This window comes from Coregonus clupeaformis, chromosome 37, assembly GCF_020615455.1.
Source record: "Coregonus clupeaformis isolate EN_2021a chromosome 37, ASM2061545v1, whole genome shotgun sequence".
In the NCBI taxonomy this organism is placed as follows: Eukaryota; Metazoa; Chordata; class Actinopteri; order Salmoniformes; family Salmonidae; genus Coregonus; species Coregonus clupeaformis.
In genome coordinates, this window is record NC_059228.1 from 13907759 (window position 1) to 13930262 (window position 22504).

Here is a 22504-nt window from a genome sequence, read left to right on the forward strand (position 1 = left end):
GTTTGCTGTGTCTGTCAGCGTAGTGTCCAGAGCATGGAGGCGCTACCAGGAGACAGGCCAGTACATCAGGAGACGTGGAGGAGGCCGTAGGAGGGCAACAACCCAGCAGCAGGACCGCTACCTCCACCTTTGTGCAAGGAGGAGCAGGAGGAGCACTGCCAGAGCCCTGCAAAATGACCTCCAGCAGGCCACAAATGTGCATGTGTCTGCTCAAATGGTCAGAAACAGACTCCATGAGGGTGGTATGAGGGCTGGGACATCTGGGACATCATGTCTCGCTCCATCCACCAACGCCACATTGCACCACAGACTGTCCAGGAGTTGGCGGATAGTCTGGGAGGAGATCCCTCAGGAGACCATCCGCCACCTCATCAGGAGCATGCCCAGGCATTGTAGGGAGGTCATACAGGCACGTGGAGGCCACACACACTACTGAGCCTCATTTTGACTTGTTTTAAGGACATTACATCAAAGTTGGATCAGCCTGTAGTGTGGTTTTCCACTTTAATTTTGAGGGTGACTCCAAATCCAGACCTCCATGGGTTGATAAATTTGATTTCCATTGATAATTTTTGTGTGATTTTGTTGTCAGCACATTCAACTATGTAAAGAAAAAAGTATTTAATAAGATTATTTCATTCATTCAGATCTAGGATGTGTTGTTTAAGTGTTCCCTTTATTTTTTTGAGCAGTGTATATACAGTGAGGGAAAAAAGTATTTGATCCCCTGCTGATTTTGTACGTTTGCCCACTGACAAAGACATGATCAGTCTATAATTTTAATGGTAACAGACTAACAACAACAAAAATCCAGAAAAACGCATGTCAAAAATGTTATAAATTGATTTGCATTTTAATGAGGGAAATAAGTATTTGACCCCTCTGCCTAACATGACTTAGTACTTGTTGGCAAAACCCTTGTTGGCAATCACAGAGGTCAGACGTTTCTTGTAGTTGGCCACCAGGTTTGCACACATCTCAGGAGGAATTTTGTCCCACTCCTCTTTGCAGATCTTCTCCAAGTCATTAAGGTTTCGAGGCTGACGTTTGGCAACTCGAACCTTCAGCTCCATCAACAGATTTTTTATGGGATTAAGGTCTGGAGACTGGCTAGGCCACTCCAGGACCTTAATGTGCTTCTTCTTGAGCCACTCCTTTGATGCCTTGGCCGTGTGTTTTGGGTCATTGTCATGCTGAAATACCCATTCACGACCCATTTTCAATGCCCTGGCTGAGGGAAGGAGGTTCTCACCCAAGATTTGACGGTACATGGCCCTGTCCATTGTCCCTTTGATGCGGTGAAGTTGTCCTGTCCCCTTAGCAGAAAAACACCCCCAAAGCATAATGTTTCCACCTCCATGTTTGACGGTGGGGATGGTGTTCAAAAGGCATATGGGAGACTCCGCAAACATATGGAAGAAGGTACTCTGGTCAGATGAGACTAAAATTGAGGTTTTTGGCCATCAAGGAAAACGCTATGTCTGGCGCAAACCCAACACCTCTCATCACCCCGAGAACACCATCCCCACAGTGAAGCATGGTGGTGGCAGCATCATGCTGTGGGGATGTTTTTCATCGGCAGGGACTGGGAAACTGGTCCGAATTGAAGGAATGATGGATGTCGCTAAATACAGGGAAATTCTTGAGGGAAACCTGTTTCAGTCTTCCAGAGATTTGAGACTGGGATGAAGGTTCACCTTCCAGCAGGACAATGACCCTAAGCATACTGCTAAAGCAACACTGGATTGGTTTAAGGGGAAACATTTAAATGTCTTGGAATGGCCTAGTCAAAGCACAGACCTCAATCCAATTGAGAATCTGTGGTATGACTTAAAGATTGCTGTACACCAGCGGAACCCATCCAACTTGAAGGAGCTGGAGCAGATTTGCCTTGAAGAATGGGCAAAAATCCCAGTGGCTAGATGTGCCAAGCTTATAGAGACATACCCCAAGAGACTTGCAGCTGTAATTGCTGCAAAAGGTGGATCTACAAAAACTTGCACGCTCAAGTTTTCTGTTTTTTTTTGGTCTTATTTCTTGTTTGTTTCACAATTTTAAAAAATGTTGCATCTTCAAAGTGGTAGGCATGTTGTGTAAATCAAATGATATAAAACCCCCAAACATTTTTAATTCAAGGTTGTAAGGCAACAAAATAGGAAAAATGCGAAGTGGGGTGAATACTTTTGCAAGCCACTGTATATACAAACACCTCCCCCAGCACCAGTCAACAGTTTGGACACCTATTCATTCCAGGGCTTTTCTTTATTTTTACTGTTTTCAACATTGTAGAATAATACAGTGATGGAAGCTACAATCTATCTGCAATATTAAAACTGATCTACCCCCGAAAAAAAGTATTTAAACAAATAAAAAGAACAAACCTCAAATCAGCCAGAAAGGCCAGTCTGATCCAGTGTGTTACTGTAACGCCACATGTTTATCTGGTTAGCAGAGAGAGAAGGGATCCAGTGTGTTACTGTAACGCCACATGTTTATCTGGTTAGCAGAGAGAGAAGGGATCCAGTGTGTTACTGTAACTCCACATGTTTATCTGGTTAGCAGAGAGAGAAGGGATCCAGTGTGTTACTGTAACTCCACATGTTTATCTGGTTAGCAGAGAGAGAAGGGATCCAGTGTGTTACTGTAACGCCACATGTTTATCTGGTTAGCAGAGAGAGAAGGGATCCAGTGTGTTACTGTAACTCCACATGTTTATCTGGTTAGCAGAGAGAGAAGGGATCCAGTGTGTTACTGTAACGCCACATGTTTATCTGGTTAGCAGAGAGAGAAGGGATCCAGTGTGTTACTGTAACTCCACATGTTTATCTGGTTAGCAGAGAGAGAAGGGATCCAGTGTGTTACTGTAACTCCACATGTTTATCTGGTTAGCAGAGAGAGAAGGGATCCAGTGTGTTACTGTAACTCCACATGTTTATCTGGTTAGCAGAGAGAGAAGGGATCCAGTGTGTTACTGTAACTCCACATGTTTATCTGGTTAGCAGAGAGAGAAGGGATCCAGTGTGTTACTGTAACTCCACATGTTTATCTGGTTAGCAGAGAGAGAAGGGATCCAGTGTGTTACTGTAACTCCACATGTTTATCTGGTTAGCAGAGAGAGAAGGGATCCAGTGTGTTACTGTAACGCCACATGTTTATCTGGTTAGCAGAGAGAGAAGGGATCCAGTGTGTTACTGTAACTCCACATGTTTATCTGGTTAGCAGAGAGAGAAGGGATCCAGTGTGTTACTGTAACGCCACATGTTTATCTGGTTAGCAGAGAGAGAAGGGATCCAGTGTGTTACTGTAACGCCACATGTTTATCTGGTTAGCAGAGAGAGAAGGGATCCAGTGTGTTACTGTAACTCCACATGTTTATCTGGTTAGCAGAGAGAGAAGGGATCCAGTGTGTTACTGTAACTCCACATGTTTATCTGGTTAGCAGAGAGAGAAGGGATCCAGTGTGTTACTGTAACGCCACATGTTTATCTGGTTAGCAGAGAGAGAAGGGATCCAGTGTGTTACTGTAACGCCACATGTTTATCTGGTTAGCAGAGAGAGAAGGGATCCAGTGTGTTACTGTAACGCCACATGTTTATCTGGTTAGCAGAGAGAGAAGGGATCCAGTGTGTTACTGTAACTCCACATGTTTATCTGGTTAGCAGAGAGAGAAGGGATCCAGTGTGTTACTGTAACGCCACATGTTTATCTGGTTAGCAGAGAGAGAAGGGATCCAGTGTGTTACTGTAACTCCACATGTTTATCTGGTTAGCAGAGAGAGAAGGGATCCAGTGTGTTACTGTAACTCCACATGTTTATCTGGTTAGCAGAGAGAGAAGGGATCCAGTGTGTTACTGTAACGCCACATGTTTATCTGGTTAGCAGAGAGAGAAGGGATCCAGTGTGTTACTGTAACGCCACATGTTTATCTGGTTAGCAGAGAGAGAAGGGATCCAGTGTGTTACTGTAACGCCACATGTTTATCTGGTTAGCAGAGAGAGAAGGGATCCAGTGTGTTACTGTAACGCCACATGTTTATCTGGTTAGCAGAGAGAGAAGGGATCCAGTGTGTTACTGTAACTCCACATGTTTATCTGGTTAGCAGAGAGAGAAGGGATCCAGTGTGTTACTGTAACTCCACATGTTTATCTGGTTAGCAGAGAGAGAAGGGATCCAGTGTGTTACTGTAACTCCACATGTTTATCTGGTTAGCAGAGAGAGAAGGGATCCAGTGTGTTACTGTAACTCCACATGTTTATCTGGTTAGCAGAGAGAGAAGGGATCCAGTGTGTTACTGTAACTCCACATGTTTATCTGGTTAGCAGAGAGAGAAGGGATCCAGTGTGTTACTGTAACGCCACATGTTTATCTGGTTAGCAGAGAGAGAAGGGATCCAGTGTGTTACTGTAACTCCACATGTTTATCTGGTTAGCAGAGAGAGAAGGGATCCAGTGTGTTACTGTAACTCCACATGTTTATCTGGTTAGCAGAGAGAGAAGGGATCCAGTGTGTTACTGTAACTCCACATGTTTATCTGGTTAGCAGAGAGAGAAGGGATCCAGTGTGTTACTGTAACTCCACATGTTTATCTGGTTAGCAGAGAGAGAAGGGATCCAGTGTGTTACTGTAACTCCACATGTTTATCTGGTTAGCAGAGAGAGAAGGGATCCAGTGTGTTACTGTAACTCCACATGTTTATCTGGTTAGCAGAGAGAGAAGGGATCCAGTGTGTTACTGTAACTCCACATGTTTATCTGGTTAGCAGAGAGAGAAGGGATCCAGTGTGTTACTGTAACTCCACATGTTTATCTGGTTAGCAGAGAGAGAAGGGATCCAGTGTGTTACTGTAACTCCACATGTTTATCTGGTTAGCAGAGAGAGAAGGGATCCAGTGTGTTACTGTAACTCCACATGTTTATCTGGTTAGCAGAGAGAGAAGGGATCCAGTGTGTTACTGTAACTCCACATGTTTATCTGGTTAGCAGAGAGAGAAGGGATCCAGTGTGTTACTGTAACTCCACATGTTTATCTGGTTAGCAGAGAGAGAAGGGATCCAGTGTGTTACTGTAACGCCACATGTTTATCTGGTTAGCAGAGAGAGAAGGGATCCAGTGTGTTACTGTAACTCCACATGTTTATCTGGTTAGCAGAGAGAGAAGGGATCCAGTGTGTTACTGTAACTCCACATGTTTATCTGGTTAGCAGAGAGAGAAGGGATCCAGTGTGTTACTGTAACTCCACATGTTTATCTGGTTAGCAGAGAGAGAAGGGATCCAGTGTGTTACTGTAACTCCACATGTTTATCTGGTTAGCAGAGAGAGAAGGGATCCAGTGTGTTACTGTAACTCCACATGTTTATCTGGTTAGCAGAGAGAGAAGGGATCCAGTGTGTTACTGTAACTCCACATGTTTATCTGGTTAGCAGAGAGAGAAGGGATCCAGTGTGTTACTGTAACTCCACATGTTTATCTGGTTAGCAGAGAGAGAAGGGATCCAGTGTGTTACTGTAACGCCACATGTTTATCTGGTTAGCAGAGAGAGAAGGGATCCAGTGTGTTACTGTAACTCCACATGTTTATCTGGTTAGCAGAGAGAGAAGGGATCCAGTGTGTTACTGTAACTCCACATGTTTATCTGGTTAGCAGAGAGAGAAGGGATCCAGTGTGTTACTGTAACGCCACATGTTTATCTGGTTAGCAGAGAGAGAAGGGATCCAGTGTGTTACTGTAACGCCACATGTTTATCTGGTTAGCAGAGAGAGAAGGGATCCAGTGTGTTACTGTAACGCCACATGTTTATCTGGTTAGCAGAGAGAGAAGGGATCCAGTGTGTTACTGTAACGCCACATGTTTATCTGGTTAGCAGAGAGAGAAGGGATCCAGTGTGTTACTGTAACGCCACATGTTTATCTGGTTAGCAGAGAGAGAAGGGATCCAGTGTGTTACTGTAACTCCACATGTTTATCTGGTTAGCAGAGAGAGAAGGGATCCAGTGTGTTACTGTAACTCCACATGTTTATCTGGTTAGCAGAGAGAGAAGGGATCCAGTGTGTTACTGTAACGCCACATGTTTATCTGGTTAGCAGAGAGAGAAGGGATCCAGTGTGTTACTGTAACTCCACATGTTTATCTGGTTAGCAGAGAGAGAAGGGATCCAGTGTGTTACTGTAACTCCACATGTTTATCTGGTTAGCAGAGAGAGAAGGGATCCAGTGTGTTACTGTAACTCCACATGTTTATCTGGTTAGCAGAGAGAGAAGGGATCCAGTGTGTTACTGTAACTCCACATGTTTATCTGGTTAGCAGAGAGAGAAGGGATCCAGTGTGTTACTGTAACTCCACATGTTTATCTGGTTAGCAGAGAGAGAAGGGATCCAGTGTGTTACTGTAACTCCACATGTTTATCTGGTTAGCAGAGAGAGAAGGGATCCAGTGTGTTACTGTAACTCCACATGTTTATCTGGTTAGCAGAGAGAGAAGGGATCCAGTGTGTTACTGTAACGCCACATGTTTATCTGGTTAGCAGAGAGAGAAGGGATCCAGTGTGTTACTGTAACGCCACATGTTTATCTGGTTAGCAGAGAGAGAAGGGATCCAGTGTGTTACTGTAACTCCACATGTTTATCTGGTTAGCAGAGAGAGAAGGGATCCAGTGTGTTACTGTAACTCCACATGTTTATCTGGTTAGCAGAGAGAGAAGGGATCCAGTGTGTTACTGTAACTCCACATGTTTATCTGGTTAGCAGAGAGAGAAGGGATCCAGTGTGTTACTGTAACGCCACATGTTTATCTGGTTAGCAGAGAGAGAAGGGATCCAGTGTGTTACTGTAACGCCACATGTTTATCTGGTTAGCAGAGAGAGAAGGGATCCAGTGTGTTACTGTAACGCCACATGTTTATCTGGTTAGCAGAGAGAGAAGGGATCCAGTGTGTTACTGTAACTCCACATGTTTATCTGGTTAGCAGAGAGAGAAGGGATCCAGTGTGTTACTGTAACTCCACATGTTTATCTGGTTAGCAGAGAGAGAAGGGATCCAGTGTGTTACTGTAACTCCACATGTTTATCTGGTTAGCAGAGAGAGAAGGGATCCAGTGTGTTACTGTAACTCCACATGTTTATCTGGTTAGCAGAGAGAGAAGGGATCCAGTGTGTTACTGTAACTCCACATGTTTATCTGGTTAGCAGAGAGAGAAGGGATCCAGTGTGTTACTGTAACTCCACATGTTTATCTGGTTAGCAGAGAGAGAAGGGATCCAGTGTGTTACTGTAACTCCACATGTTTATCTGGTTAGCAGAGAGAGAAGGGATCCAGTGTGTTACTGTAACTCCACATGTTTATCTGGTTAGCAGAGAGAGAAGGGATCCAGTGTGTTACTGTAACGCCACATGTTTATCTGGTTAGCAGAGAGAGAAGGGATCCAGTGTGTTACTGTAACTCCACATGTTTATCTGGTTAGCAGAGAGAGAAGGGATCCAGTGTGTTACTGTAACTCCACATGTTTATCTGGTTAGCAGAGAGAGAAGGGATCCAGTGTGTTACTGTAACTCCACATGTTTATCTGGTTAGCAGAGAGAGAAGGGATCCAGTGTGTTACTGTAACTCCACATGTTTATCTGGTTAGCAGAGAGAGAAGGGATCCAGTGTGTTACTGTAACTCCACATGTTTATCTGGTTAGCAGAGAGAGAAGGGATCCAGTGTGTTACTGTAACTCCACATGTTTATCTGGTTAGCAGAGAGAGAAGGGATCCAGTGTGTTACTGTAACTCCACATGTTTATCTGGTTAGCAGAGAGAGAAGGGATCCAGTGTGTTACTGTAACTCCACATGTTTATCTGGTTAGCAGAGAGAGAAGGGATCCAGTGTGTTACTGTAACTCCACATGTTTATCTGGTTAGCAGAGAGAGAAGGGATCCAGTGTGTTACTGTAACGCCACATGTTTATCTGGTTAGCAGAGAGAGAAGGGATCCAGTGTGTTACTGTAACGCCACATGTTTATCTGGTTAGCAGAGAGAGAAGGGATCCAGTGTGTTACTGTAACTCCACATGTTTATCTGGTTAGCAGAGAGAGAAGGGATCCAGTGTGTTACTGTAACTCCACATGTTTATCTGGTTAGCAGAGAGAGAAGGGATCCAGTGTGTTACTGTAACTCCACATGTTTATCTGGTTAGCAGAGAGAGAAGGGATCCAGTGTGTTACTGTAACGCCACATGTTTATCTGGTTAGCAGAGAGAGAAGGGATCCAGTGTGTTACTGTAACTCCACATGTTTATCTGGTTAGCAGAGAGAGAAGGGATCCAGTGTGTTACTGTAACTCCACATGTTTATCTGGTTAGCAGAGAGAGAAGGGATCCAGTGTGTTACTGTAACTCCACATGTTTATCTGGTTAGCAGAGAGAGAAGGGATCCAGTGTGTTACTGTAACTCCACATGTTTATCTGGTTAGCAGAGAGAGAAGGGATCCAGTGTGTTACTGTAACTCCACATGTTTATCTGGTTAGCAGAGAGAGAAGGGATCCAGTGTGTTACTGTAACTCCACATGTTTATCTGGTTAGCAGAGAGAGAAGGGATCCAGTGTGTTACTGTAACTCCACATGTTTATCTGGTTAGCAGAGAGAGAAGGGATCCAGTGTGTTACTGTAACTCCACATGTTTATCTGGTTAGCAGAGAGAGAAGGGATCCAGTGTGTTACTGTAACTCCACATGTTTATCTGGTTAGCAGAGAGAGAAGGGATCCAGTGTGTTACTGTAACTCCACATGTTTATCTGGTTAGCAGAGAGAGAAGGGATCCAGTGTGTTACTGTAACTCCACATGTTTATCTGGTTAGCAGAGAGAGAAGGGATCCAGTGTGTTACTGTAACGCCACATGTTTATCTGGTTAGCAGAGAGAGAAGGGATCCAGTGTGTTACTGTAACTCCACATGTTTATCTGGTTAGCAGAGAGAGAAGGGATCCAGTGTGTTACTGTAACGCCACATGTTTATCTGGTTAGCAGAGAGAGAAGGGATCCAGTGTGTTACTGTAACTCCACATGTTTATCTGGTTAGCAGAGAGAGAAGGGATCCAGTGTGTTACTGTAACGCCACATGTTTATCTGGTTAGCAGAGAGAGAAGGGATCCAGTGTGTTACTGTAACTCCACATGTTTATCTGGTTAGCAGAGAGAGAAGGGATCCAGTGTGTTACTGTAACGCCACATGTTTATCTGGTTAGCAGAGAGAGAAGGGATCCAGTGTGTTACTGTAACGCCACATGTTTATCTGGTTAGCAGAGAGAGAAGGGATCCAGTGTGTTACTGTAACTCCACATGTTTATCTGGTTAGCAGAGAGAGAAGGGATCCAGTGTGTTACTGTAACTCCACATGTTTATCTGGTTAGCAGAGAGAGAAGGGATCCAGTGTGTTACTGTAACGCCACATGTTTATCTGGTTAGCAGAGAGAGAAGGGATCCAGTGTGTTACTGTAACTCCACATGTTTATCTGGTTAGCAGAGAGAGAAGGGATCCAGTGTGTTACTGTAACTCCACATGTTTATCTGGTTAGCAGAGAGAGAAGGGATCCAGTGTGTTACTGTAACTCCACATGTTTATCTGGTTAGCAGAGAGAGAAGGGATCCAGTGTGTTACTGTAACTCCACATGTTTATCTGGTTAGCAGAGAGAGAAGGGATCCAGTGTGTTACTGTAACTCCACATGTTTATCTGGTTAGCAGAGAGAGAAGGGATCCAGTGTGTTACTGTAACTCCACATGTTTATCTGGTTAGCAGAGAGAGAAGGGATCCAGTGTGTTACTGTAACTCCACATGTTTATCTGGTTAGCAGAGAGAGAAGGGATCCAGTGTGTTACTGTAACTCCACATGTTTATCTGGTTAGCAGAGAGAGAAGGGATCCAGTGTGTTACTGTAACTCCACATGTTTATCTGGTTAGCAGAGAGAGAAGGGATCAAGTGTGTTACTGTAACGCCACATGTTTATCTGGTTAGCAGAGAGAGAAGGGATCCAGTGTGTTACTGTAACTCCACATGTTTATCTGGTTAGCAGAGAGAGAAGGGATCCAGTGTGTTACTGTAACGCCACATGTTTATCTGGTTAGCAGAGAGAGAAGGGATCCAGTGTGTTACTGTAACGCCACATGTTTATCTGGTTAGCAGAGAGAGAAGGGATCCAGTGTGTTACTGTAACGCCACATGTTTATCTGGTTAGCAGAGAGAGAAGGGATCCAGTGTGTTACTGTAACGCCACATGTTTATCTGGTTAGCAGAGAGAGAAGGGATCCAGTGTGTTACTGTAACTCCACATGTTTATCTGGTTAGCAGAGAGAGAAGGGATCCAGTGTGTTACTGTAACTCCACATGTTTATCTGGTTAGCAGAGAGAGAAGGGATCCAGTGTGTTACTGTAACGCCACATGTTTATCTGGTTAGCAGAGAGAGAAGGGATCCAGTGTGTTACTGTAACTCCACATGTTTATCTGGTTAGCAGAGAGAGAAGGGATCCAGTGTGTTACTGTAACTCCACATGTTTATCTAGTTAGTAGAGAGAGAAGGGATCCAGTGTGTTACTGTAACGCCACATGTTTATCTGGTTAGCAGAGAGAGAAGGGATCCAGTGTGTTACTGTAACGCCACATGTTTATCTGGTTAGCAGAGAGAGAAGGGATCCAGTGTGTTACTGTAACGCCACATGTTTATCTGGTTAGCAGAGAGAGAAGGGATCCAGTGTGTTTTCCAGGGTATCTAAAGTGTTGTGTGTTTTCCTTTTAGAATGGTTTTACGCCGCTCCACATCGCCTGCAAGAAGAACAGAATCAAAGTGATGGAACTGCTGCTGAAACACGGAGCGTCCATACAGGCTGTGACGGAGGTAAGAACTACAGAGACACCACTAACTAATGTTACAGGAACTACAGAGACAGGCTGTGACGGAGGTAAGAACTACAGAGACAGGCTGTGACGGAGGTAAGAACTACAGAGACAGGCTGTGACGGAGGTAAGAACTACAGAGACAGGCTGTGACGGAGGTAAGAACTACAGAGACAGGCTGTGACGGAGGTAAGAACTACAGAGACAGGCTGTGACGGAGGTAAGAACTACAGAGACAGGCTGTGACGGAGGTAAGAACTACAGAGACAGGCTGTGACGGAGGTAAGAACTACAGAGACAGGCTGTGACGGAGGTAAGAACTACAGAGACAGGCTGTGACGGAGGTAAGAAGAACTACTAACGCTTTGTCTTCTAACAGACTGGGTCTCTCTGTTCAACCATTTTAGAATGAACCTCCGTTCTGTGGTTCTGTGGTTCTGTGGTTCTGTGGTTCTGTGGTTCTGTGGTTCTGTGGTTCTGTGGTTCTGTGGTTCTGTGGTTCTGTGGTTCTGTGGTTCTGTGGTGTGTCTTTGTTAGGTGTGCATGGGTTATGGTCATTGGAGATGTTTGAAGTCATTTTTTAAGTGAATATAAGTATCTGAGTTAGCTGAGGTTTTGTGTTAGGAGTTTTAACTGGACATGACACACGTTGCTGACAGGGGCTTTAGGAGGAGTGCTTGGTGCTGGTTAGAGGGGCTGGCACTGGTATCAGTTTTTACCAGAAAGGGGCCAGATAAAGTAATCTTCTGTTGTGAGCTGGGAGCTGGGGGCTATGCACTCGGTGAACTGCCTAGAACCTTAAAGCTGAGTATCTCTGTCTCTCCCTAGCCTAACTCTGTGTCTCCGTTTCAATCGGTTTCTAACCCTAACTCTCTGTTTCAGTCACTCTCTGGTTCCTAGCCTAACTCTGTGTCTCCGTTTCAATCGGTTTCTAATCCTAACTCTCTGTTTCAGTCGCTCTCTGGTTCCTAATCCTAACTCTGTGTCTCCGTTTCAATCGGTTTCTAATCCTAATTCTCTGTTTCAGTCACTCTCTGGTTCCTAGCCTAACTCTGTGTCTCTGTTACAGTCGGGTCTCACTCCCATCCATGTGGCGGCTTTCATGGGACACGATAACATTGTGACTCAGCTGACGAATCACGGAGCTTCGCCAAACACAACTAATGTGGTGAGTCACAGAATTCTCTCTCTCTCTCATCAAAGTATTTGAAAGAAACTTAGTGTTTGACCATTTCCTTCCATATAGCTTTTAGAACATTAGCAGGGTGTGATGAACAGACTACCACTGTAATGACATCTATTATAACAGGCTCCCTGCAGGCCAGCACAGTAACACTGGAATCAGACATTCCCTCTAAACCGTTCAACATCCAGGCCACTGTGTTACCGTAGTAACCTGGCCGGGGCTTTGTTGAGAGGAGGCGAGGCCTGGGCCGATCATTACTGCAGTCATAACACTGACAGAACAGAATCAGACTTGAGAGAAAGATGAGAGAACAGACAGACAGACAGACAGACAGAACAGAACAGAACAGAAAGACAGACAGAACAGACAGACAGAACAGACAGACAGTAGAGACAACAGACAGACAGTAGAGACAACAGACAGACAGACAGAACAGACAGACAGTAGAGACAACAGACAGACAGACAGTAGAGACAACAGACAGACAGTAGAGACAACATACAGACAGTAGAGAGAACAGACAGACAGTAGAGACAACAGACAGACAGTAGAGAGAACAGACAGACAGACAGTAGAGACAACAGACAGACAGACAGTAGAGAGAACAGACAGACAGTAGAGACAACATACAGACAGTAGAGAGAACAGACAGACAGTAGAGACAACATACAGACAGTAGAGAGAACAGACAGACAGTAGAGACAACAGACAGACAGTAGAGAGAACAGACAGACAGTAGAGACAACAGACAGACAGTAGAGAGAACAGACAGACAGTAGAGACAACAGACAGACAGTAGAGAGAACAGACAGACAGTAGAGACAACAGACAGACAGTAGAGAGAACAGACAGACAGTAGAGACAACAGACAGACAGTAGAGAGAACAGACAGACAGTAGAGACAACAGACAGACAGTAGAGAGAACAGACAGACAGTAGAGAGAACAGACAGACAGTAGAGAGAACAGACAGATAGTAGAGACAACAGACAGACAGTAGAGAGAACAGACAGACAGTAGAGACAACAGACAGACAGTAGAGAGAACAGACAGACAGTAGAGAGAACAGACAGACAGACAGTAGAGACAACAGACAGACAGTAGAGACAACAGACAGACAGTAGAGACAACAGACAGACAGACAGACAGACAGTAGAGACAACAGACAGACAGTAGAGACAACAGACAGACAGTAGAGACAACATACAGACAGTAGAGAGAACAGACAGACAGTAGAGACAACAGACAGACAGTAGAGAGAACAGACAGACAGACAGTAGAGAGAACAGACAGACAGTAGAGAGAACAGACAGACAGACAGTAGAGAGAACAGACAGACAGTAGAGAGAACAGACAGACAGACAGACAGACAGACAGACAGTAGAGACAACAGACAGACAGACAGTAGAGAGAACAGAGAGACAGTAGAGAGAACAGACAGACAGTAGAGAGAACAGACAGACAGACAGATAGACAGACAGACAGACAGACAGACAGACAGACAGACAGACAGACAGTAGAGACAACAGAAAGACATACAGTAGAGACAACAGACAGACAGACAGTAGAGACAACAGAAAGACAGTAGAGACAACAGACATACAGTAGAGACAACAGACAGACAGACAGTAGAGACAACAGACAGACAGACAGTAGAGACAACAGACAGACAGTAGAGACAACAGACAGACAGTAGAGAGAACAGACAGACAGTAGAGACAACAGACAGACAGTAGAGAGAACAGACAGACAGTAGAGACAACAGACAGACAGTAGAGACAACAGACAGACAGTAGAGAGAACAGACAGACAGACAGTAGAGAGAACAGACAGACAGACAGTAGAGACAACAGACAGACAGTAGAGACAACAGACAGACAGTAGAGAGAACAGACAGACAGACAGTAGAGAGAACAGACAGACAGACAGTAGAGACAACAGACAGACAGACAGTAGAGACAACAGACAGACAGACAGTAGAGACAACAGACAGACAGTAGAGACAACAGACAGACAGTAGAGAGAACAGACAGACAGTAGAGAGAACAGACAGACAGACAGACAGACAGACAGTAGAGACAACAGACAGACAGTAGAGACAACAGACAGACAGTAGAGAGAACAGACAGACAGTAGAGACAACAGACAGACAGACAGTAGAGACAACAGACAGACAGACAGTAGAGAGAACAGACATACAGTAGAGAGAACAGACAGACAGTAGAGAGAACAGACAGACAGTAGAGAGAACAGACAGACAGTAGAGAGAACAGACAGACAGACAGTAGAGAGAACAGACAGACAGACAGTAGAGAGAACAGACAGACAGTAGAGAGAACAGACAGACAGTAGAGACAACAGACAGACAGACAGTAGAGAGAACAGACATACAGTAGAGAGAACAGACAGACAGTAGAGAGAACAGACAGACAGTAGAGACAACAGACAGACAGTAGAGAGAACAGACAGACAGACAGTAGAGAGAACAGACAGACAGACAGTAGAGACAACAGACAGACAGACAGTAGAGACAACAGACAGACAGACAGTAGAGACAACAGACAGACAGTAGAGACAACAGACAGACAGTAGAGAGAACAGACAGACAGTAGAGAGAACAGACAGACAGACAGACAGACAGACAGTAGAGACAACAGACAGACAGTAGAGACAACAGACAGACAGTAGAGAGAACAGACAGACAGTAGAGACAACAGACAGACAGACAGTAGAGACAACAGACAGACAGACAGTAGAGAGAACAGACATACAGTAGAGAGAACAGACAGACAGTAGAGAGAACAGACAGACAGTAGAGAGAACAGACAGACAGACAGACAGACAGACAGACAGACAGACAGACAGACAGACAGACAGACAGACAGACAGACAGACAGACAGACAGACAGTAGAGAGAACAGAGAGACAGTAGAGAGAACAGACAGACAGTAGAGAGAACAGACAGACAGACAGATAGACAGACAGACAGACAGACAGACATACAGACAGACCGACAGTAGAGACAACAGAAAGACAGACAGTAGAGACAACAGACAGACAGACAGTAGAGACAACAGAAAGACAGTAGAGACAACAGACAGACAGTAGAGACAACAGACAGACAGTAGAGAGAACAGACAGACAGTAGAGAGAACAGACAGACAGACAGTAGAGAGAACAGACAGACAGTAGAGAGAACAGACAGACAGACAGTAGAGAGAACAGACAGACAGTAGAGAGAACAGACAGACAGACAGACAGACAGACAGACAGTAGAGACAACAGACAGACAGACAGTAGAGAGAACAGACAGACAGTAGAGACAACAGACAGACAGACAGTAGAGACAACAGACAGACAGACAGTAGAGACAACAGACAGACAGTAGAGACAACAGACAGACAGTAGAGAGAACAGACAGACAGTAGAGAGAACAGACAGACAGACAGACAGACAGACAGTAGAGACAACAGACAGACAGTAGAGACAACAGACAGACAGTAGAGAGAACAGACAGACAGTAGAGACAACAGACAGACAGACAGTAGAGACAACAGACAGACAGACAGTAGAGAGAACAGACAGACAGTAGAGAGAACAGACAGACAGTAGAGAGAACAGACAGACAGTAGAGAGAACAGACAGACAGTAGAGAGAACAGACAGACAGACAGTAGAGAGAACAGACAGACAGACAGTAGAGAGAACAGACAGACAGTAGAGAGAACAGACAGACAGTAGAGACAACAGACAGACAGACAGTAGAGAGAACAGACAGACAGACAGTAGAGAGAACAGACAGACAGTAGAGACAACAGACAGACAGTAGAGAGAACAGACAGACAGACAGTAGAGAGAACAGACAGACAGACAGTAGAGACAACAGACAGACAGACAGTAGAGACAACAGACAGACAGACAGTAGAGACAACAGACAGACAGTAGAGACAACAGACAGACAGTAGAGAGAACAGACAGACAGTAGAGAGAACAGACAGACAGACAGACAGACAGACAGTAGAGACAACAGACAGACAGTAGAGACAACAGACAGACAGTAGAGAGAACAGACAGACAGTAGAGACAACAGACAGACAGACAGTAGAGACAACAGACAGACAGACAGTAGAGAGAACAGACATACAGTAGAGAGAACAGACAGACAGTAGAGAGAACAGACAGACAGTAGAGAGAACAGACAGACAGACAGACAGACAGACAGACAGACAGACAGACAGACAGACAGACAGACAGTAGAGAGAACAGAGAGACAGTAGAGAGAACAGACAGACAGTAGAGAGAACAGACAGACAGACAGATAGACAGACAGACAGACAGACATACAGACAGACCGACAGTAGAGACAACAGAAAGACAGACAGTAGAGACAACAGACAGACAGACAGTAGAGACAACAGAAAGACAGTAGAGACAACAGACAGACAGTAGAGACAACAGACAGACAGTAGAGAGAACAGACAGACAGTAGAGACAACAGACAGACAGTAGAGACAACATACAGACAGTAGAGAGAACAGACAGACAGTAGAGACAACAGACAGACAGTAGAGACAACAGACAGACAGTAGAGAGAACAGACAGACAGACAGTAGAGAGAACAGACAGACAGTAGAGAGAACAGACAGACAGACAGTAGAGAGAACAGACAGACAGTAGAGAGAACAGACAGACAGACAGACAGACAGACAGACAGTAGAGACAACAGACAGACAGACAGTAGAGAGAACAGAGACAGACAGTAGAGACAACAGAAAGACAGACAGTAGAGACAACAGACAGACAGACAGTAGAGACAACAGAAAGACAGTAGAGACAACAGACAGACAGTAGAGACAACAGACAGACAGACAGTAGAGACAACAGACAGACAGACAGTAGAGACAACAGACAGACAGTAGAGACAACAGACAGACAGTAGAGAGAACAGACAGACATTAGAGACAACAGACAGACAGTAGAGAGAACAGACAGACAGTAGAGACAACAGACAGACAGTAGAGACAACAGACAGACAGACAGTAGAGACAACAGACAGACAGTAGAGACAACAGACAGACAGTAGAGAGAACAGACAGACAGTAGAGAGAACAGACAGACAGTAGAGAGAACAGACAGACAGTAGAGAGAACAGACAGACAGACAGTAGAGAGAACAGACAGACAGACAGACAGTAGAGACAACAGACAGACAGACAGTAGAGACAACAGACAGACAGACAGTAGAGACAACAGACAGACAGTAGAGACAACAGACAGACAGTAGAGACAACAGACAGACAGACAGTAGAGACAACAGACAGACAGTAGAGACAACAGACAGACAGTAGAGAGAACAGACAGACAGTAGAGACAACAGACAGACAGACAGTAGAGACAACAGACAGACAGTAGAGAGAACAGACAGACAGACAGACAGACAGACAGACAGACAGACAGACAGACAGACAGTAGAGAGAACAGACAGACAGTAGAGAGAGCAGACAGACAGACAGTAGAGACAACAGACAGACAGTAGAGAGAGCAGACAGACAGTAGAGACAACAGACAGACAGACAGTAGAGACAACAGACAGACAGTAGAGACAACAGACAGACAGTAGAGACAACAGACAGACAGACAGACAGTAGAGACAACAGACAGACAGTAGAGACAACAGACAGACAGTAGAGAGAACAGACAGACAGTAGAGACAACAGACAGACAGACAGTAGAGACAACAGACAGACAGTAGAGAGAACAGACAGACAGACAGACAGACAGACAGACAGACAGACAGACAGACAGACAGACAGACAGACAGACAGACAGTAGAGAGAACAGACAGACAGTAGAGAGAGCAGACAGACAGACAGTAGAGAGAGCAGACAGACAGTAGAGAGAGCAGACAGACAGTAGAGAGAGCAGACAGACAGTAGAGACAACAGACAGACAGTAGAGAGAACAGACAGACAGTAGAGAGAGCAGACAGACAGACAGTAGAGAGAACAGACAGACAGTAGAGAGAACAGACAGACAGACAGTAGAGAGAGCAGACAGACAGTAGAGAGAACAGACAGACAGACAGTAGAGACAACAGACAGACAGTAGAGAGAACAGACAGACAGACTGCAGAGAAAAATAAGTCTACCAGTCAGTCTGTCTAGTGGTACCTAGCAGAACTGTTCCAGGTGTGTTAGAGAGAACCCTTCCAGACCCTGTGTGTTAGAGAGAACCCTGGTACCTAACCTGTGTGTTAGAGAGAACCCTGGTACCTAACCTGTGTGTTAGAGAGAACCCTGGTACCTAACCTGTGTGTTAGAGAGAACCCTGGTACCTAACCTGTGTGTTTGATATAACCCTGGTACCTAACCTGTGTGTTTGATATAACCCTGGTACCTAACCTGTGTGTTTGAGAGAACCCTGGTACCTAACCTGTGTGTTAGAGAGAACCCTGGTACCTAACCTGTGTGTTAGAGAGAACCCTGGTACCTAACCTGTGTGTTAGAGAGAACCCTGGTACCTAACCTGTGTGTTTGATATAACCCTGGTACCTAACCTGTGTGTTTGAGAGAACCCTGGTACCTAACCTGTGTGTTAGAGAGAACCCTGGTACCTAACCTGTGTGTTAGAGAGAACCCTGGTACCTAACCTGTGTGTTAGATAGAACCCTGGTACCTAACCTGTGTGTTAGAGAGAACCCTGGTACCTAACCTGTGTGTTTGATATAACCCTGGTACCTAACCTGTGTGTTTGAGAGAACCCTGGTACCTAACCTGTGTGTTTGATATAACCCTGGTACCTAACCTGTGTGTTTGAGAGAACCCTGGTACCTAACCTGTGTGTTTGATAGAACCCTGGTACCTAACCTGTGTGTTAGAGAGAACCCTGGTACCTAACCTGTGTGTTAGAGAGAACCCTGGTACCTAACCTGTGTGTTAGAGAGAACCCTGGTACCTAACCTGTGTGTTAGAGAGAACCCTGGTACCTAACCTGTGTGTTTGATAGAACCCTGGTACCTAACCTGTGTGTTAGAGAGAACCCTGGTACCTAACCTGTGTGTTAGAGAGAACCCTGGTACCTAACCTGTGTGTTTGATAGAACCCTGGTACCTAACCTGTGTGTTAGAGAGAACCCTGGTACCTAACCTGTGTGTTAGAGAGAACCCTGGTACCTAACCTGTGTGTTAGAGAGAACCCTGGTACCTAACCTGTGTGTTAGAGAGAACCCTGGTACCTAACCTGTGTGTTAGAGAGAACCCTGGTACCTAACCTGTGTGTTAGAGAGAACCCTGGTACCTAACCTGTGTGTTTGAGAGAACCCTGGTACCTAACCTGTGTGTTAGAGAGAACCCTGGTACCTAACCTGTGTGTTAGAGAGAACCCTGGTACCTAACCTGTGTGTTAGAGAGAACCCTGGTACCTAACCTGTGTGTTAGAGAGAACCCTGGTACCTAACCTGTGTGTTTGATAGAACCCTGGTACCTAACCTGTGTGTTAGAGAGAACCCTGGTACCTAACCTGTGTGTTAGAGAGAACCCTGGTACCTAACCTGTGTGTTAGAGAGAACCCTGGTACCTAACCTGTGTGTTTGATAGAACCCTGGTACCTAACCTGTGTGTTAGAGAGAACCCTGGTACCTAACCTGTGTGTTAGAGAGAACCCTGGTACCTAACCTGTGTGTTAGAGAGAACCCTGGTACCTAACCTGTGTGTTTGAGAGAACCCTGGTACCTAACCTGTGTGTTTGAGAGAACCCTGGTACCTAACCTGTGTGTTAGAGAGAACCCTGGTACCTAACCTGTGTGTTAGAGAGAACCCTGGTACCTAACCTGTGTGTTAGAGAGAACCCTGGTACCTAACCTGTGTGTTTGATAGAACCCTGGTACCTAACCTGTGTGTTTGAGAGAACCCTGGTACCTAACCTGTGTGTTTGAGAGAACCCTGGTACCTAACCTGTGTGTTAGAGAGAACCCTGGTACCTAACCTGTGTGTTAGAGAGAACCCTGGTACCTAACCTGTGTGTTTGATAGAACCCTGGTACCTAACCTGTGTGTTTGATATAACCCTGGTACCTAACCTGTGTGTTTGATATAACCCTGGTACCTAACCTGTGTGTTAGAGAGAACCCTGGTACCTAACCTGTGTGTTAGAGAGAACCCTGGTACCTAACCTGTGTGTTAGAGAGAACCCTGGTACCTAACCTGTGTGTTAGAGAGAACCCTGGTACCTAACCTGTGTGTTAGAGAGAACCCTGGTACCTAACCTGTGTGTTAGAGAGAACCCTGGTACCTAACCTGTGTGTTAGAGAGAACCCTGGTACCTAACCTGTGTGTTTGAGAGAACCCTGGTACCTAACCTGTGTGTTAGAGAGAACCCTGGTACCTAACCTGTGTGTTAGAGAGAACCCTGGTACCTAACCTGTGTGTTAGAGAGAACCCTGGTACCTAACCTGTGTGTTAGAGAGAACCCTGGTACCTAACCTGTGTGTTAGAGAGAACCCTGGTACCTAACCTGTGTGTTAGAGAGAACCCTGGTACCTAACCTGTGTGTTTGAGAGAACCCTGGTACCTAACCTGTGTGTTAGAGAGAACCCTGGTACCTAACCTGTGTGTTAGAGAGAACCCTGGTACCTAACCTGTGTGTTAGAGAGAACCCTGGTACCTAACCTGTGTGTTAGAGAGAACCCTGGTACCTAACCTGTGTGTTAGAGAGAACCCTGGTACCTAACCTGTGTGTTAGAGAGAACCCTGGTACCTAACCTGTGTGTTTGAGAGAACCCTGGTACCTAACCTGTGTGTTTGAGAGAACCCTGGTACCTAACCTGTGTGTTAGAGAGAACCCTGGTACCTAACCTGTGTGTTTGAGAGAACCCTGGTACCTAACCTGTGTGTTTGAGAGAACCCTGGTACCTAACCTGTGTGTTAGAGAGAACCCTGGTACCTAACCTGTGTGTTAGAGAGAACCCTGGTACCTAACCTGTGTGTTAGAGAGAACCCTGGTACCTAACCTGTGTGTTAGAGAGAACCCTGGTACCTAACCTGTGTGTTTGATATAACCCTGGTACCTAACCTGTGTGTTTGAGAGAACCCTGGTACCTAACCTGTGTGTTAGAGAGAACCCTGGTACCTAACCTGTGTGTTTGATATAACCCTGGTACCTAACCTGTGTGTTTGAGAGAACCCTGGTACCTAACCTGTGTGTTAGAGAGAACCCTGGTACCTAACCTGTGTGTTAGAGAGAACCCTGGTACCTAACCTGTGTGTTAGAGAGAACCCTGGTACCTAACCTGTGTGTTTGAGAGAACCCTGGTACCTAACCTGTGTGTTTGAGAGAACCCTGGTACCTAACCTGTGTGTTAGAGAGAACCCTGGTACCTAACCTGTGTGTTTGAGAGAACCCTGGTACCTAACCTGTGTGTTAGAGAGAACCCTGGTACCTAACCTGTGTGTTAGAGAGAACCCTGGTACCTAACCTGTGTGTTAGAGAGAACCCTGGTACCTAACCTGTGTGTTAGAGAGAACCCTGGTACCTAACCTGTGTGTTAGAGAGAACCCTGGTACCTAACCTGTGTGTTTGAGAGAACCCTGGTACCTAACCTGTGTGTTAGAGAGAACCCTGGTACCTAACCTGTGTGTTAGAGAGAACCCTGGTACCTAACCTGTGTGTTAGAGAGAACCCTGGTACCTAACCTGTGTGTTAGAGAGAACCCTGGTACCTAACCTGTGTGTTAGAGAGAACCCTGGTACCTAACCTGTGTGTTTGAGAGAACCCTGGTACCTAACCTGTGTGTTAGAGAGAACCCTGGTACCTAACCTGTGTGTTAGAGAGAACCCTGGTACCTAACCTGTGTGTTAGAGAGAACCCTGGTACCTAACCTGTGTGTTAGAGAGAACCCTGGTACCTAACCTGTGTGTTTGATATAACCCTGGTACCTAACCTGTGTGTTTGAGAGAACCCTGGTACCTAACCTGTGTGTTAGAGAGAACCCTGGTACCTAACCTGTGTGTTAGAGAGAACCCTGGTACCTAACCTGTGTGTTAGAGAGAACCCTGGTACCTAACCTGTGTGTTTGAGAGAACCCTGGTACCTAACCTGTGTGTTAGAGAGAACCCTGGTACCTAACCTGTGTGTTTGAGAGAACCCTGGTACCTAACCTGTGTGTTAGAGAGAACCCTGGTACCTAACCTGTGTGTTAGAGAGAACCCTGGTACCTAACCTGTGTGTTAGAGAGAACCTTGGTACCTAACCTGTGTGTTTGAGAGAACCCTGGTACCTAACCTGTGTGTTAGAGAGAACCCTGGTACCTAACCTGTGTGTTTGATAGGACCCTGGTACCTAACCTGTGTGTTTGATAGAACCCTGGTACCTAACCTGTGTGTTAGAGAGAACCCTGGTACCTAACCTGTGTGTTAGAGAGAACCCTGGTACCTAACCTGTGTGTTAGAGAGAACCCTGGTACCTA

General features: G+C 45.4%; 1 protein-coding gene across 1 annotated transcript in view; it reads left to right on the top strand.

The window, feature by feature from the left end:
* The window catches only part of LOC121553354 (ankyrin-3), a gene marked incomplete at both ends in the record, with an annotated part of 222040 nt that overhangs the window by 32402 nt on the left and 167134 nt on the right, over positions 1 to 22504 (top strand). The window contains 2 exon segments of the mRNA XM_045211551.1: positions 10764 to 10862; positions 11931 to 12029. Coding sequence (XP_045067486.1) covers positions 10764 to 10862; positions 11931 to 12029 — 198 coding nt within the window.